Source organism: Mobula birostris, chromosome 14 (genome assembly GCF_030028105.1).
Source record: "Mobula birostris isolate sMobBir1 chromosome 14, sMobBir1.hap1, whole genome shotgun sequence".
Taxonomy (NCBI): domain Eukaryota; kingdom Metazoa; phylum Chordata; class Chondrichthyes; order Myliobatiformes; family Myliobatidae; genus Mobula; species Mobula birostris.
In genome coordinates, this window is record NC_092383.1 from 21079929 (window position 1) to 21099326 (window position 19398).

Sequence of the window (19398 nt, forward strand, 5' to 3'; positions counted from 1 at the left end):
ACTGTAGTCCAGGAACAGCATTCTAACGTATGTATCCTTCTTCTCCAGGTGAATGAGGATGGTGTGTAGTGCTGTGCCTAAGGCGTCATCAGTAGGTGAGTTGTAGGGGTCCAGTGTGGGTGGAACATGCTGCAGATGTAGTCTTTAACCAGCCTCTCAAAGTATTTGCTCATAATTAAGGTGAGTGTGACAGAGCAGTAATTGCTCAGGCACGCTACCTCGGTTTTCTTAGTTTTATTGTATCCGGGCAATTATTATGGATTGTCCTATCCGTAATAACTGATCAGTCATAACATAATTTGTGGTATTCTGACTCTAAAACTCAATCAGGCTGTATTTATAGTAAGATATGATTTCTTTTATGATTTTGTATTTTAAAGCAAGATTTTGATGAATGATGTTTGCCACTTGATTGTGCCTGTGTAAGTAATCAGATCAAGTTAAACTGCTACAGAATCTTGTAATGTGCTGGATTGTTTCTGGTTTTTCTTGGAATTTTCTAAATTTATCATCTTGAATTTGTTGATCTTTTATTATGTATTTTTGACAATTTTTTGGTGTTAACCGCCCGGTCCTGTATTGCCACAAAAAAAAACCCTTCTATTTCTGGGAAGAGGTCTCCCACCCTGAGCCAGATATTCAACGCTTCCTTGTGGACATCTGGTCTGCTCAGATCATGGGGATGTCTTCCATGGAGGGTTATGCTCTTCCATAGGTTAACCTTTTCTTCAATAGTAATAATGCCTTCATTTTTCTGGGTTGTACTCTCATTTAAAGTTTAGTGGTGAATACTTCTTATCAGAATTGCATATGCCTGCACGGAGTGCAGATTCCTGTCTTCATTGATGAAGAGGCCTCTTCGCCTCTTCCCCAGGGCACCACTGCTCAATACAAGAGGACATGGCTTTAAGGTAAGGGGTGGGAAGTTCAAGGGGGATATTAGAGGAAGGTTTTTTACTCAGGGAGTGGTTGGTGCGTGGAATGCACTGCCTGAGTCAGTGGTGGAGGCAGATACACTAGTGAAATTTAAGAGACTACTAGACAGGTATATGGAGGAATTTAAGGTGGGGGCTTATATGGGAGGCAGGGTTTGATGGTCAGCACAACATTGTGGGCCAAAGGGCCTGTACTGTGCTGTACTATTCTATGTTCTATTAAAGTATATCCTTAGAAGTTTTATCTGACTATTGTGTGGATTTTTGATGTCTGTTATTTCTCTTCCCCCTTCTGTCCAAGGTAATGAATGTATATAGTGTTTTCTGAAATTTGTCATTTCAGTTCTAATTTTAATTTGCAAATTTTAGAGTGAAAGGGAAACCTGAAGGGAAACTTATTCACTCAGAGGGTGATGTGAGCGTAGAACGAGCTGCCAGCAGAAATGGTAGATGATGGTTCAATTGCTACATTTATAATTACTATAGTTATTGTGTTCTTTATCTTATCACGTTTTTGTGTACTGCACTGTATCTGGAGTAACGATTATTTCATTCCGTTTTACACTTGTGTAATGACATTAAACAATCTTGAATCAAGTGGTGTAGGTATTCCTGTAGGAGCATTAAGTACCTAATGATTTCATAGCGTCATAAAGCACTACAGCACTGAATCAGGCCCTTGGCCCATGTAGTCCATGCTGAACTGATCTCTTGCGGAGATCTATTTACCTGCACCCAGACCATATCCCTCCAAACCTTTTCCAACCATGTACTTATCCAAACTTCTCTTAAATGTAACAATTGAACCCTTATCTACCACTTCCACTGGTAGCTCATTCCACACTCACAGTTTCCACTCAGGTTCCCCTTTCAGTCCAAATCTATCATCTCTAGTTCGGGTCTTAATCGACTGGCAGGTAAAAGCCCGCAGCATGCATTCACTGTATCTACAGCCTCATGATTATGCGTCCCTCTATAAGATTGCCCCTCATTCTCCTGTACTCCTGGGAATAAAATCTTAACCTACTCAAGCTTTCCCCATAATCCAGGTCTTCAAGAACCAGCAACATGATGGGGAAAAGTCACCCTGATACATACGCACAAAAGACTTTGCAAAGGCTAGAATCTTGAGCAACACACACAAAATGTTGGCCTGAAACGTCATATGTTCATCCCCTCCATATCGATGCTGCTTGACTTGCTTAGTTTTTCTAACATTTTGTGTGTGTTGAGCTTGATACATACAAGGGCTTCATATAAATGACTGCTTTACTAGACCATTTAAGAGACAACAACGTTGCTGTAGATCTACAAGGCAGACACAAGATTTCCTTCCTCAAGGACATTAATGAACTAAATGGGATTTTATGACAATCCAGAAGATAAAGTTGCCAGTAGTGATACTTTGATGATCAACAGAAACCAGTGCAAGAACAAGCAAAATTATCAGCAGATCTACGTACGATTTTTTAATAGTGAAGGAGCTTGATGGAAAACAATCAGGTACATAGCCCTTCTGGTTAGAATTTAGACGCACTACAAAAATATAAATACTTTCCTCATGACTGAAAAGTATCAATGGCTTTGTGACAGAAGTGAATACAAAGCTGCGTAAGGGAAAATGTTATTCAAAGCATGAATACAGTTGATATCACACTCATGAGAAAATCTGCAGATGTTGGAAATCGAAAGCAACACACACAAAATGCTGGAGGAACTCCTGGAGATCTGATGAAGGGTCTCGGCCCGAAACGTCGACTGTTCACTCTTTTCCACGGATGCTGCCTGGCCTGCTGAGTTCCTCCAGAATCTTGTGCGTGTTGCTCTGCATCTATCACACTGTTTCTTCTCTTACGCAGTCCTTCAGGATCAAGGTGAGTTGGTTCTACACTGGTTCTGTGCATTGTGATGCATGAGACCCACAGACAAATCCAGATGGGGCAGAGCTTGTGAAGCAGTATGCTCTATCTCCCGTTTACACTTGGCTTCTATTCACACTGGAGGCATGGATTACAGCTACTTATTACCATTCCATATAATCCTATTTGATTTTGGACAATCATGAGCCAAGAGTAGAGGAGGAGGGGTTTATCTTTCAACAAGTCAGCTGTGAGAACATGCTTGCACTTGCAGTTCACCTGGTAATCTCTTCTTGTGAAGGAGCTCAAAGTAAAATGCCTGTTTCAGGAATTTCGGATTGCATATGCCCATTTGTGCCAACTAAGCCTCAATCCTGGGGAGGCTAATGTGGGAAAAGATAACACTGATTGACTTATCCATCCAGTAGCTTTGAAGCATACTGTGGAGGCGGCATTGGTGATCTCTCTCCAGCGCCTTGAGATGTCTGCTGTAAATAGTCAAACTCTCAGAGGTAAAGAAAGGAAGAAAGAGAAAAAGAACGATGCAGCTGTCCACATTGGTGGATCAACAGTGGAGTGAGTCAACAACTTTGAATTTCTAGGTGTAACTATCTGATTATCTGCTCTGGGCCCAACACATAAATGCAATGATACGGAAGTAAAGCCAGGGTTTTTACTTTCTTAGAAGGTTAAGATTTAGCATGTCACTGAACACTCTAAGAAACTTCCACAGTATCCTAAATGATTGTTTCATAGTCTGATACGGCAATTCAAATGTGCAGGAATGCAGATTAGTGGACTCAGCCAGTTATATCATGGGTGTATCTAATGGATGTCATCATCTGGGTCACGTCATCTCCTCAAAGCTACTATCCAACAAGAGGCATAGAACTCTGAGGTCCCATACCACCAGGTACAAGAGCTACTTCCCTTCAACCATTCTGATCTTGAACCAATTTGCACAACCCTAATCACCACCTCAGTATAGCAATGTTATGACTACTTTGCACTACAATGGATGTCATTTTGTTTTGATTTTGTTCTTTCCTATATAATTTATGTTAATTTATGTTTTTCTTGTGAGTGTATCTGATGTCATGTGCCTGTGATGCTGCTGCAGCTAAGTTTTTCATTACACTTGTACATGTATGTACTTGTGCATAAGACAATACACAACTTCCTTTTTTATTTGCTGAGAGGTGCCTCCTGAAATTTGGGATATAGTCCATGTTTTCCAGGATCACATCCCAAACCTTTAACATTATCTAGCTATTATCCAAAGGAAACAGTAACTACATGAACTTGTTGCTTAGATTTTCCAAAGATTATTTAATACTTTTATAATTTATAGAAGTAGCAACCTTTACTAGCTCAATAGTACTCAGTACATTGAACAAAACAGAACACAGAATATTACAGCACAATACAAGCCCTTTGGCCAATGATGTCGTGTTGATCTTTTAACCTCCTTTAAGATCAATTCCCTCTCACAAAGCCCTCCATTTCTCTTTCATTCCTGTGCTTTTCTAAGAGTCTCTTAAATGTCCATAATGTACTTGCCTCTACCACCACTCCTGGCTACGGGTTCCCCGCACCTGCACTCTGTGTTAAAAAAAAACCTTACCTCTGGCATCTCTCTACAGGTGCAGGTGAAAAAATCAAAATGCTTTTTTTAAAAAAAGAAGAAATTCCCACAGGAAAAGCAGTGTTCATGAGGTTAATAAGATAATTTTTGAAGTACATTTAAGGAAGAAGTTCAAGAGGCAACAAAATACATTTCTTGAGTGTGAATGCTTCAAGTTCCATTCGAATTACTTGACATTTCTAAATTCTTTTGAAACACAGGATTCTAAATAAGCATTTCTGCAACTGGATCAGTAATAAGAGCTTAAGTGTTTCCTTTGCTGAATTCATCAATTGAAATATCATAGGGCAGTTGGCCAAATGCCATTCAACATGTTCAAACATGCAAGTGAATTTCACAAAATGCTTCAAATGTATGACAGTTGAATGCACAATCGACAGTGTAGTAACCCTAACTACATACAGTAAAAAGATTGCATTCCTGGGCAGCTGCAGTCACAGACTGAATGGTGTTACACAAGGATCCTCCAAGAAAGCAATGCTGAAAGTGTTACCAGCAAAGCTGTATCTCAGATTAAAGGTTGTGATGGAACTCAAGCATCGTAGAGGGTTCAAGAGGAAAAGGCCTTTCTCTTCATACCCCGGACACAAAGTCTGAATAGCCAACCTTTGGACATTCAGCCTCAGATAAAATGCCATGGTTTACGTGTATTACAAAGTCTGTGAGCATCAGTAGAAAAGACAGTCATTCAAAAAATTAGATTCATTAGGAAGGAAAATTCAATATGTGCACACCTGGGCATTTATTTAATCTCTGGCTGCCCAGGGAAAATTTATGGGTTTTCCCTTCATAAGTGCCACAGATGATAATGTATTTGTTCTCCCACAGCCATGTTACATAGGAACTTACAGAAAAATAACCAGCGGCAGTGCTCTTAACTTGTAACAACTACAACTTTTTGTTTATTCACAGTGGGTTACGAGAACCTGATGTTGTTGCTTAGTGCAGTAATAATACCCTACTGCAATTGGCTCCCACTGGCAGCGAACACCACTGCAAACATGGTCTCGTGCAATCAAAATGCACCAAGTGAAAATCAGGCCCCTGGACTGCCTCGTTCCCACCAATCCTGAAGGCAAAAATTTAGATATAGAAGATCACTGAAAACAATAACATTCCTAAAAGATCCTGACAGGCTAGACTGAAGGAGGATGATCCCTCTGGGAATCTAGGACCTGGAGAAAAGTAAGGGTAGGCATTTAAAAACTGAGATGATTTTTAATTCTCCACACCGGTCAATTGTGGAAGCTCACTTGTTTGTGTGCATTGAGACATCAATGCAGATGGCAAACGATACGAGATGGAAAATCAACTATACTTCTGGCAAATGACAGAGCAGACTTGAAGGCCACGAGGTCTACTCTTGATCCTAATCATGCATTTTTTTTTAAAAGATATGGCTGCTCTCTTTGACTAATCTCCTTTTATGGTCCATAGAGACTTCCCAGCAGTGCAAATTCATCAGTGCCATAGCCCTTTCCCCTTAAACCCTGTGCCTCATTGTCTGTCATATAATCCCTTCAATCCCTTTTGTTCCTTTTACAATAAGTGCAATTTTCACTGACCAATACAGGATATGACAGCATCCACTGGAAACCTGTAAACACAAGGGATTCTACAGATGTTGGAAATCCCAAGCAAACACACACAAAATGCTGGAAGAACTCAGCAGACCAGGCCACAGTTATGGAAACGAAGATAGTCAACGTTTCCGGCCAAGACCCTTCATCAGGGCTGAGGAGGGTGATGATGCCAGAATAAAAAGGTGGTGGGAGGGGAAGGGGGCTAGCTGGAAGGTGATAGGTGAAGCCATATGGGTGGGAAAGGTCAAGGGCTGGAGAACAAGGAATCTGATAGGAAAGCAGAGTGGACAATAGGAGAAAGGGAAGGAGGAGGGGACCCAGGGGGAAGAAATAGGCAGGGGAGAGGAGGTAAAAGGTCAGAGTGGGGAATAGAGGAAGGGGGGATATTTGTTTATTGAAAGGAGAAATTGATATTCATGCCATCAGACTGGAATCTACCCAAACGGAATATAAGGTGTTGCCCCTCCACCCTGAGGGTACGGTCACACTGAGAACATACAAGTTCCATACAGGCAGCATCCAAGGTTACGACTGGATCTAAACTCATGGGATGAGAGGCAGGAGCTCTGACTGCTGCAGCTGCTTCTGACACTGAATTCTATTGATATTTACTTATCATGCAAATCCTTTACAAGTTGCGACACCACAGCACTGAAAACCACCAGGCCGAAGATTCATGGCTCCAAGTAACATGATATCATTGTGCTGCCATCTGTCCTGTCGCTTTACACAGCTAAATTTTATCAATCCACTACAAGGCAACAAGTTGCAGGCTTCCAGTGTGGACAGCAGGCATTGTGCATTTTTCGGTAATAGAATTACAGAACAGTGCCTTCGGACTGGTGCCTAAAGTAATTATAGCGTTGTATTAAACCCAACTGTGTGAATAAAATGAAACAGAAAATGGCAGATACACTCAGCAAGTCTGGCAGCGACTGCAGAGTCAGAAAGGTCAATAATGATTAAGGCCAAAAACCTTTTATCAGAGTTGGAAATCAAACCTGTTTTAAGCTACAGGAAAGGAGAAGTTGGGTCGTGAGAAGGAAGCGAATGTCTGTGACAAAATGGAGACCAAATGAGAAGTGGCACATGTGGTGATGGTGCCGACTTGCTAACCACAGCTGATCTGTCTGCAGGAAATGAAAATAGGTTATGAGAAGAGAAGAAGATAAAAAGCAATATCAACAGCAAGATAAAGAAAAATACAGTATGTGCTGGAAATGCAAAAGAAAAGAAATTTTGGAATTGCTCTATGGATCTGGAAAAACAGAACTAAAATTAAACACAAGTTCCAGTACAATCCAAAGTTCAAAGTAAAATTTATTATCAGAGTACATACATGTCAACACATACAGTGGCTATAAAAGGATTCAGTCCCTCCCCCCACCAGAAGTTTTCATGTTTTATTGCTTTACAACATTGAATCACAGTGGATTTAATTTAGCTTTGTTGACACTGATCAACAGAAAAAGACTTTCATGTCAAAGTGAAAACAAATTAGGTGATCTACATTACAAATATAAAACACAAAACAATTGATTGCTTAAGTATTCACCCCCCCTCCTTTAATATGACACACCAAATCATCACTGGTGCAGCCAATGGGTTTTAGAAGTCACATAAATTAATTAAATGGAGATCAGTTTTTGGAGACCGGTGTGCAGTCAAAGTTTTTCAATTGATTGTAGTAAAAATACACCAGTATCCCGGCAAAAACCATGAAAACAAAAGAACACTCCAAGCAACTCTGCAAAAAGGTTACTGAAAAGTGCAAGTCAGGAAACTGATACAAGAAAATTTCTAGGTCACTGAATATCCCCTTGAAGTACAGTTAAGACAATTATCAAGAAATGGAAAGAATATAGCACAACTGTAAATCTGCCTAGAGCAGACCGTCTTCCAAATCTCAGTGACCGTGCAAGGAGACTAGTGAAGGAGGCCACCAAGAGACCTATGACAACTCTTGAGGAGTTACAAGCTTCAGTGGCTGGGATGGGAGAGACTGCACATGCAACAACTGTTGCCCAGGTGCTTCACCAGTCGCAGCTTTACGGGAGAGTGGCAAAGAGGAAGCCTCTGTTGAAAAAAGCTGGCATGAAATCTCGGCTAGAGTTTCCCAGAAGGCATGTGGGAGACTCTGAAGTCAGCTGGAAGAAGGTTCTATGGCCTGATGAAACCAAAATTGAGCTTTTTAGACATCAGCACATCACATCAAAATCACACCATCTCTACCATGATGCTTCATTGGGGCTGCATCATGCTGTGGGGGTGCTTTACTGCAGCAGGCCCTGGAAGGCTTGTGAAGGTAAAGGGTAAAATGAATGCAGCAAAATACAGGGGAATCCTGGAGGAACACCTGACGCAATCTGCAAGAGAACTGCGACTTGGAAGAAGATTTGTTTCCCAGGAAGGCAATGACACCAAGCACAAATCCAATGCACAGGAATGGCTCAAGAACAACGAAGTTAATCTCCTGGAGTGGACAAGTCAGAGTCCAGACCTCAATCCAATTGAAAGTTTGTGGCTGGACTTGAAAAGGGCTGTTCACTCATGATCCCCATGCAGTCTGACAAAGAATGAGGAAAAATTGTAGTATCCTGATGTACAAAACTGATAGAGACCTATCCACACAGACTCAAGGCTGTAATTGCTGCCAAAGGAGCATCTACTAAATACTAACTTGAAGGGGTGAATACTTATGCAATCAATTATTGTGCTTTATATTTGTAATTAATTTAATCACTTTGTAGAAATCTGTTTTCCACTTTGACACAAAAGAGAATTTCTCTGTTGATCAGTGTCAAAAAAGACAAATTAAATCCACTCAGATTCAATGTCATAAAACAAGAAAACAAGAAAACTTCCGGGGGGGGGGGGGAATAATTTTTATAGGTACTGTAAGGAGATAAGGTGAGAGAGGGAAACGGGAATGGGGAAGTGTGGAAGGGTGGAGGGGAGAATTACTGGAAGTTCGAGAAATCAATGTTCATGCCATCAGGATGAAGGGTACCCAGATGAAGTAAAAGTCCTCATAATTCTAAGAGAAGGGGAGCAACGGTTCTGGAAGAGGGGGCACCTCATTGAAAGAGGAAGAATTTACAGAGGATGATCCATTGAACATGGGGACAGTTAAGATGGAAGGCAAGAATGAGGGGACTTTATCCCTGGTGTGGGGAGTGGTGTTGGAAGTAGCAGTGCGGGAAATGGGCAAATGCAATTGAAAATCCCATCAAGTACAACATAATGGAAACCACAGTAGGGAAAAATGAAGACATTTCAGAAATCCTGGAGGGGAAGGTGTCAATTTCAGAACAGACACAGGAAAGCCAGGGAAAATGGGAGAATGAAATTAAATTCTTACAGGAAGCAATGGGGGGAAGAAGGTGTAGTCAAGATGACAGTGGGAATCTGTGAACTTATACCGAATACTGGTCACTAAATTAGCCCCTAGATGCCATAGTTCATTAAGGTAAGAGGATCAGAAATGGGTCACATGGAAATTAGAATTGGGTGCAAATTGGCAGCAAACACACTGAAACATCTGCGGTTTGTACAGAATCGGAAGTAGTATCAATTCAGCCACCTTCAGATTAGCACAACGCTATTACAGCTCAGGGTGTCAGAATTCGGAGCTCATTTCTGGTGCTGTCTGTAAGGAGTTTGTACACTCTCTCCGTGACTGTGTAGGTTTCCTCCGGGTGCTCCAGTTTCCTTCCATTGTCCAAAGACTTACCAGTTATTAGGTTAAGTGGTCATTGTAGATTGTGCTGTGATTGGGCCAGTGTTAAATAGGGGGTTTGTTGGTGCGGCTCATTGTTCCATGCTGCAACTCCAATTAAGATTAATAATTAAATTTTAGTTCATAGTTCATCCCCTGAGATTGAAGCAGAGAAAGAGAGAGAAAAGTCAGAGTAGTGCAAGTGAAGTTGAGAGCAGTGTGGAAGTTAATAGCGTAGGTGATGAAATTGATGAACTCTGCATTGGGTGCAGGAAGCAGGACCTTGAATAACGGAAAAAGAATCAAAAGAGAAGTCGCTCAGGTTAAGAACAAGTTCTGTCCTGCAGATTAATCTGAGGTGATCTGATAGCAAGATAGGCAAGGACAGAGAGATAAAAAAATGAGAACAATGCCGCACTTGTGAAATGCAGAACAGAAAACACAGGAGTTACTGGAAACTTGAAAGCAGAGATACTCAGAAAGCAAAACAACATCTGTAGAAAAAATAGCTGATGTTTCAAGATTCACCGTTCATCTGATATAGATCTCAATTGTGGAGGGAGAGAGGAATCATGGTTGGGGAAAGGGGAAGGGAGAGGAGTGGGAGTGGAAAGGACCAGAGGGACATTCTGTAATGAGCAATAAATCAATTGTTCGGAATCAAGTGACCTTGCCTCAGGGCTGGGTGTGTCTACACCTGCACCACCCTCCACCACGGCACTCCTTCTCTGCCACCAGTCCCACACCCCTCCCAGAGTGCTCCACCCTCATCATTCCCAGTATCTTCTGCTCCCGCCAGATTTACAGACTCACTCCCCACTCCATATTGACAAATACAGTAAGGTGCAAAAGTCTCAGGCACCCGAGATGTGTACAGCATATATCTAAGATTTTTCCACAGTTCCCTACGTCAATTAGTCTTTCTTGCTATCTACCAAAGAAACTGCAGATGCTAATATCTGTAGCAACAAATAATATGCTGGCAGAATGTTTGAGGTTGAAGGATTGCAACCAGGAACATCAACGATCTCTTTCCTCCCACAGGTGCTGCTTGAGCCGCCGAGTTCTTCCAGCCAGTTGTTTGTCCCTGTCTCTTTGCTTCGCCACTGTGCATCTTAAAATATTGAGTTCTAATTTTTTCCAGTTCTGATAAAAAGGTTACCGATCCAAATATTAACTCTGAATCTCCCTCTACAGATGCTGCCCAGATTTGTTCAATGTTTCTAACATTTTTGTTCTTTTACATTATAAACTTGGGTTTAATACCATGCTAAAACTACTTTAGACACACAATATATTGCGTGACTAGTCAAATGGCAATGTAAACAGTAATTCTATTTACAGAGAAATGTAAAATGCCTGCTGTCCACAGTGAAGCCTGCAACATATTGCCTCAGCCAATCGATAGAATCTAGCCGTATACAACAGGGCTGATGCATGATATCATGGTATATCATGTTACTTGGAGTCGGGCAGCTCCAGCTTTGTAGTTTTCGGGACTGTGGTGCTGAAATTGTATCAGCAAGGGCTACTGACTAGATTAAATGTACAGGGTTTTCACAGTAAATGATTTGGAAGATAAGTGGTAAGGAGAGAGCAGATCAAAGCAGCAGTAACGCTAAAGCAAACAAATATAGTATTCAACAAGTCAGGCAGCATCTATGGAGGGGAGTAAAGAGTCAACATTTCAGGCAGAGTCCTTTCTGAAGGGTTAAGGAAAACAACTGCTAAAAATTGCTAAACGAGCCAACTATAGCAGTAGCTTACTACCCTGTGAGGCTGAACAATTTGTAGATTAGAATAAAAAACCCTAATCCAAGCATATTCAATTAGTATTAGATGACAGAGTCTTTGGTCAATTTTGCTTATTTTTCAGTTTGAAAGACTTGCCCAATTTGTCCCATTCTAAGCATTTCCCAGGCTGATGCACCACCAGGATGAAGAACAGCTTCTAGCCTGTTGTTAACAACTCCTAAATGGGTTTCTTCAGTATTAAAGATCAACTCTTGACCCCACAACCTACTTCATTATGACTCTTGCACCTTATTGTCCACCAACACTGCACCTTCTCTGTAACTGTAACATTATATATTCTGTATTCTGTTATTGCGTTTCTTTTGTACTCACTCAGTGGCTAGCACGGCACTATTTCAGCCTGGGGCGTTGGAGTTCAGAATTCATTCCCATGCCTTCTGTAAGAGGTGTGTACGTCCTTCCCATAAGTACACGGGTTTCCTCTGGGTGGTCCAGTTAGCCCCACATCCCAAAGATGAAGGGTGTCGGCCTGAAACATCGACTCTTTACTCTTTTCCATAGATGCTGCCTCGCCAACGGATTTCCTCCAGCATTTTGTGTGTATTAGGGTGTGTTGCTGGCTGGTTCGGTTCATTGGGCGCAACGGATCTGTTCCACACTGTCTCGCTAAACAAAGTACTTGTGTTTTGAAATGAACTGTATGGTTTGCAGAACTAAATTTTTCACCGTATCTCAGTCCCTGTGACAAAAATAAATCAAAACTAGTGCTTCCCCCAAGCACTGAAAATATTGCACTTGAAGTCAACCTCCAATTCTTCTTTAACAGCTTCCTTGTCTCTTTAATGCTAAAACTCATCACCTTTCACCCCATAAGTTGATGAATAAGAACGTCTACTAATTCACTTTGAACATGGGCAACATCCAAGAGGAATGTAGGCAGCAGCACCAATTATTAGGTATGGCCATTTCCAATTCCACCTCAGGAAAGCCATCGAATTAATGGGACATCCTCCCCAAATTTGACTGCCCACAGATCTACACCTCCACCTTTTGTCTGCTTCAGATAGCATGCAAGCTGTGATCAATCATGAGAGATGGGCCTTACACTTAACACTTGTAAAGCAAGTGTCTCTACCAGATACATAACCATAAAACTCCATGGGAAGTCCTTGAAAATCATGGGGATCACTTCTCCTATCTCAGAAGTTGCCTTTTAGTGAAGGCTGCCAGTTTCAGCAAAATTCATCAGAGCCTTCAGTGAACCAGCACAACCTACCTGACTTTTCCCCATAACCCTTACTTAATTCCCCATACTATGAAAAAATATATCCAACCTTGTCTTAAATATATTTACTGAGGTAGCCTCCCCGCTTCACTGGGCAGAGAATCCCACAGATTCACCACTCTTTGGGATCAATCTAATCCTTCCCACCAACGTAACCCTCCATTTTTCTATTACCCATGTGGCTATCTAAGGGTTTCTTAACTGTCCCTAATGTAATTGCCTCTGCCACTCTACCAGCACCCCTGCCAGGGCATTCCATTCACCCAGAACTCTCTGTGTAAAAACCCTATATCTAACATCTCCCAACACATTCCTCCAATTACCTGAAAATTATGCCCTTTCTTATTAACCATTTCCACCCTGGGAAACAGCCACTTGCTCCCCATTCAGCATATGCCTCTTATCATCTTGCACACCTCCATCAAGTCACCTCTCACCCTCCTTCACTCCGAAGAGAAAAGCCTATGCTTGCTCAACCTATTCAGACCCGCTTTCTAATTCAGGCAGTATTCCTGGTAAATCTCCTCTGCACCCTCTCTAAAGCTTCTACATCCTTACTACAATGAGGCAACCAGAAGTGAACACAAGTGTGGTCTAACGAAGGTTTTTATGACCTTATGCTCTTAAACTCAATTCCTCAACTAATGAAGGCCAACACACCGTACACTTTCTTAACCACCTTTTCAACTTGTGGGTTCCACAGCCATTTGAGAACCTACAAAACTGAAAAGGAAGCAAAATACCTTCAACTTCTGGTGTGGTTGCGGGGAGAGGGGAAGGTGGGGGGACCCAAGAGCAATTTTAGCCAGACCAATTCAATTCAGGAAATAATAGGAGAGCCCAATAAAAATAAAATCATACATTTAAATAACGACTCAACTGCAAGTCAACAATTTTCATCATAATAAGAAAATCCACTGACAGGAGCATCCTCCAATATAATTAATCTGTATTTAGAAAAGATATCAAAAGTATATTTAAAACAAATCCCTCTTTATAGTTGGCCAACAAAAACCTGTCACGTTGGTAGATGTCAACCAAACTTCTGCTTGAATAAGTTTCTACTAATTTCTTCATGTTGCAAAATTGAAATATTCAATGAGTTTGGGAAGAAAGTATTCGGCATTACAACAGGAATTCTGCAGATGCTGGAAATTCAAGCAACACACATCAAAGTTGCTGGTGAACACAGCAGGCCAGGCAACATCTCTAGGAAGAGGTACAGTCGACATTTCAGGCCGGGACCCTTCGTCAGGCATTAGGTGTTTTTGAATTCAGCAAAATAGACTATAGGTACGTACTGATTACATTGTCTATTTCCCTCCCTGTATTATCATTTAAATCTACCATGTCACAGTCTCTCTCTGCTCTGTGTCCATCTCATCAACCAAGAAAAAAGCAAAACCTAAACTCCACTCCTTCAAACAAAATTCTAAAAAAAATGTACATTAATAATGCATAACTGTAATGTTGCCTCAGCACTGGCGACAAATGGCTGGCACCTCATCAGTTGGCTTGTGGCATTCAGTCTACACTCTGCCCTGAAAATCAGATGCTCACTGAATGTTCCTGCAATAGCTTTAATCCTCATGAAATATTATGAATCAAGTGCAGAAAGCCCATGCAATCACATAGATTAAGATTCCACTTAAAAGTTGAAACCTTTCAAATTATTTATGTCACAAGCTGATTGAGGGTAGTCATTTATTTCATGATAGTCACGAACCACTTGAACTCAACTCAAATTTTGTGGGCCCATAGTTAAATATTAGCAATCAAGATAGGTTTTACAGAAGCCATCGTCTTCAAATGCAGCAAACGAAAAAAAATGTCTTAATTGGAAATGTTAATTCAATAAGAGTGAACAAACCTTCCATCTGTGAAAGTAAGGATATCAAAAGTAAATGGCTAAAGTAGGGCAATATGCCTCATTCAAATATGTGGTTGGTTCAAATGATTTGAATTAAGAGCCAGAAGTGTTACGAAATGAACTAAATAGTACCATTGTTTTTAAACATCACAGTGTAGTTGATTTTAAACATCAGCATTTAGAAGGAACTTAAATTTTAACATTTTAACACAATGCCAGCATTTTAAAATCTTTCTAGAACTGCTCTTATCATTCAAAATACTCTTGACAAAGTAAACCACTAACATACACGTTCACCATTTTATATTATCAGCTGTTTACCAGACATTGTCATCTAACTTGCCTCTGATTCTAATGTTGAGTTTCACAATAATGGACATCATATTCAAGTTGTCCTTTGAATACTCTGAACTTATGTTTGCTAGTGATGTATTAATTATGATACGGTTTTTAACGGAAAAAAATACAACTTACTCAAGAGATTTGCCAGATTCTGGACATTTTGAGCACACACACTAAGTGTTACAGCAACTCATCAAGTCAGGCAGCATCAATGGAGAGGAATAAAGGCCGATTTATACTTGTGCGTATGGGCTACGCCGTAGGCCTGATTTATACTTTTGCGTAGCCCTATGCCGTAGCGAGCATGCGTAATTGTGTCTGCGTCGCTCTGCAATTCACCGCCAAAACGTTAGTTGGCAGTGGGGTTTCTATGCCACTGTGTTGAGTTTCTTCGTGAGAGACATGGATGAGGAAATGCATTTCAAATATTTTCAGATGTCGGCAGGTAGATTTGAGGATTTGGTTCATCGTCTCCAACCATTTATTTCGCATCAGTGTACAGACATGGTGGAGAAAAGCAACTGGAAATGCGTAGGAGGAAATGCGACGCTACCAAGCGGACCAATCACAGTTGCTGCGGTCTGTGTCGCCGCAACGCGTGAGTTACATTTTTGGGGAGGTGCACGTCACCCTACGGCGTAGGGTACAGTGCAGGGTACGCGGTACCTACAGCGCACATTTGACACACAACGATAAATTAGCCTTTAAGCAGTCGATGTTTCAGATGGAGATTCTTCATTAGGACTGGAAAGGGGGCAGAAGCCAGAATAAGATGGTAGAGGGAGGGGAAGGGACAAGGCGGCAGGTGATAGGTGAGACCAGGTGAGGGGGAAAGTGGGTGCGTAGGGAATGAAGGATGGAGTAAGCAGCTGCATGAGGATAGGAGGAAGATGTCAAGGGCTGAAGAAGGAAGAATCAAATAGGAGACAGTGGAGCATGGAAGAAAGGTAAAGAGGAGGGGAAACAGAGGGAGGTGAAAGGGAACTGAGCAGGGATACAGAATGTAGAATGGAAAAAGAGAAAAGGAGGGGGGAGAAATTACCAGAAGTTGGAGAAATCAATGTTCATGTCATCAGGTTGGAGGCTACCCATACAGAATATGAGTTGTTGCTCCTGTTGTGTCAGTGGTAGGATCCAGTTGGAGATGGCAGAAATTACATGGAATGATGTGCTAAATATGAGGAGATAGGCAAGGACAAGAGTGAGGACAGATGTGTGGGAAGTGAAGTGAATGTGGGTGAGGACAGCACCAATGGTAGAGGAAGAGAAACACATTATTTGGAAAAAAAAAGGACATCTCAGATGTTCTAGAATGGAAAGCCTCATCTTGAGAGTACGCAGCAGAGACAGAGAAGGGAATAGCATCTTCAGGAGGGACAAAGTGAAAGAAGTATAGTCAAGATAACCGAGAGTCAGTAGGTTTGTAAAGATGTCAATGGATAGTCTGTCTCCAGAGATGGAAACAGAGAGATCAAGTAAGTGGAGACAGGTGTTGGCGATGGAGTAAGTAAATTTGAGGGCAGAGAGGATGTTGGAGGCAAAGTGGATGAAATTAACAAGCTCTCCATGGATGCATGAAGCAACACCACCAAAGCAGTTATCAATGTAGCTGAGAATAAATTGGAGAGCCTTACCAATGTAGGCCTGGAACACAGACTGTTCCACATAACTGATGAAAACAAATTTAACAACAGGAATCCAGTGAATTTTGGACAACCATTGAATCAAAATTAACAACTTTGCTTCATTCAAGTTGATGATTCATTGAAAGCAATCTGACTTTTTGTATCCTCCCCTTCTTTAAGGAAAGTAACACACTGGAATGGTCAAAACCCCTTTTGTTCCTATACACATGCCAAAGATGGCCCCAATAAGCTACAACGATTCCTGCAAAGTATTTTCATTTTTGAAGAAGACTCACATTTATATCATTTCTTTCACATTCTCTTCAAGGTCCTCCCCATGAACAGTTCACTAATAGGAAATGCAGCCAGGAACTGAGTTCCCATAAGTCAAAAGATGCCAGCAACCTGGAGGAAGCTGACAAAACCTATTCACCACTATCCCAACAGTAAGTTCGTCTGTTGGTCTTAAACTGTATCCCAAAGTGTAAGCATTTTGAAGTACAATAAACTACATGCTAAAGCACAGGAAATCAGCTTGCACAGGAAAATCCAACAGGCCACAACATGGTATCAACCGAGTAAATAGGTTACTCCCCAATCCCACAGATGACATCAAGTTCAACTCTGGCAAATCTCCTTAGGACATGGAGGGTGCAAGCTTGACGACAGAACAAATTTGAAAACAAGATTAAAAAGGGAAATGGACTATATCTGAACCACTTCCAATAATGTACTCAGAGAATACCTTTGAGAAGCAACAAGCCGAAGATGGCAGGGTGGGGTGAGGATGGGTAAGAGTACTGGATAAAGATGGGTCGGAGAGAACAAGGGGCTGAATGTGGACGGACCAGAGAGTGGGGGTGGATGGGTCAGGGACTGGGGGAACATTGACCTATCAGGGTGTGAGTGGGGAACATGTTCGGGTAAGCAACTGGGAGGAGGTGGATGGGTCAAGGCGTGACTGCGGGCATGGACAGGTCAGGGATGGGGATGGGGGACAAGGAAGAGTCAGGGGGTGGGGACAAGGAAGGGTCAGGGGGTGGGAACAAGGAAGGGTCAGGGTGGGGGACAAGGAAGGGTCGGGTTGAGGGGGACAAGGAAAGGTCGGGGTTGGGGGACAAGGAAAGGTCGGGGGTGGGGGACAAGGAAAGGTCGGGGGTGGGGGACAAGGAAGAGTCGGGGGTGGGGGACAAGGAAGAGTCAGGGGGTGGGGACAAGGAAGGGTCAGGGGGTGGGGGACAAGGAAGGGTCAGGGGGTGGGGGACAAGGAAGAGTCGGGGGTGGGGGACAAGGAAAGGTCGCGGGTGGGGGACAAGGAAGAGTCGGGGGTGGGGGACAAGGAAGAGTCAGGGGGTGGGGACAAGGAAGGGTCAGGGGGTGGGGGAACATGTACGGGTCAAGGGAAAAGTGGATATGGTACGGGGAGGGGATGTTCGGGACATCCTTCTCCCGGGCCTACTCGGTCTCGCTCTCGGCTTCGGACTCACCGTGACTCCGTAGCGCAGGGCAAGGCCCTGCAGCGTGTCGCCCTCTCCCACCGGGTGATGGATGTAGCGCTCGGCCAAAGGCGCCGACACGCTGGCCGTACTACCGTACGAGCGCGTCTTGGTCCGGGCCAGACTCTGCGACAGCTCGGCCTCCGACTCGTCCAGCCCCGCGGCCGCTAGCAGCGCCTCCGCCATCCTCCGCCCAGCTCCGGCAGGAGAGGCAGCTGCTGCTCCCGGCCCGCGTGTTGTGCAGCGGCCGCCGCTCCTGCAGCTCCCAGTGACGGGAGGAGCCTGTGAGTTCGGGCAGACTGCCTCCAAACTCCCCTCGCCGGCTGCCTGCCACCGCTCGGAAACAAACCTCCCCTCCCCCGGTGTGAGGGACAGAGGCGAAGGCGGGGAGGATAGCAACAAAATGTGGCATTAATCTCGGGGAGGCATCGACGCGACAGGCCGAATAGCCTGGTGCTGTTGTGCAGAGGATGCAATATTGCAGCGAGACTCTGATGAGTCAATCAGCAGTTTTGTGATTTTTTTATTGCACTTGTGCATGCCTGTACTTGGGCATTGATAATAAATAACAAACTTTAACTTTGACCTCTACCCAGAGTTATAGAGCATGGAAACAACCCTTTTGGCAAATCAAGGTGCATTCCAGGCTAATTCTATTTGCCTTTAGTCCTAAATCCCTCTAGCTTTTCCAAATATCTTTTATAATTATACCCTCCTCAATTACTTCCTCCAGCCATTGGTTCTGCATACTCATCACCCTCTGTGTGAAAAACAACTTGCCCCTCAGACCTCCTTTTCTCATCCTTCAGTTACTGACGCACCCACCATGAAGGAAAACTGTGACCATCCACTTTATGTATGCTGTTCATGATTTTATAAAGCTCCATGATACCCCTCAGCCTACTTTGTTCCAGGGAAAACAGTCCTAACATATCCAGGCTCCCATAGTCATAGAGAAGTGGATGGCATCCGTTAGTCTTGCGAGACCATGGATCTGTGCCTGGAAAGTCTTGCTTCAGTCTCCCCAGGGTGCGGGCCTGGGCAAGGTTGTTTGGAAGACCGGCAGTTGCCCAAGCAGCAAGTCTCCCCTCTCCACGCCACCGATGTTGTCCAAGGAAAGGGCAAAGGCTGATACAGCTTGGCACCAGTGACGTCCCAGGGGTTACCAGAACGAGGTTGAAAGCAAAGTCGCACTGCCTTATAGGGGCTCCAGCTCCGGATTTGTCCTCAGGGTTTACTCCCTAAGCCTTTCCCATGAGTGGATATGGCCACAAGGCAGCGGAGG

At 43.0% G+C, this 19398-nt stretch overlaps 1 protein-coding gene across 1 annotated transcript in view; it reads right to left on the reverse strand.

Annotated features, from left to right (window-relative positions):
- lysmd2 (LysM, putative peptidoglycan-binding, domain containing 2) overlaps nt 1-18589 on the reverse strand; it is a 61652-nt gene extending 43063 nt beyond the window's left edge. The window contains exon 1 of the mRNA XM_072278200.1: nt 18105-18589. Within this exon, the coding sequence (XP_072134301.1) occupies nt 18105-18299 (195 nt within the window). The 5' untranslated portion in view covers nt 18300-18589. The remainder of the gene's footprint in view (nt 1-18104) is intronic.
- Nucleotides 18590-19398: the final 809 nt, after the last annotated feature.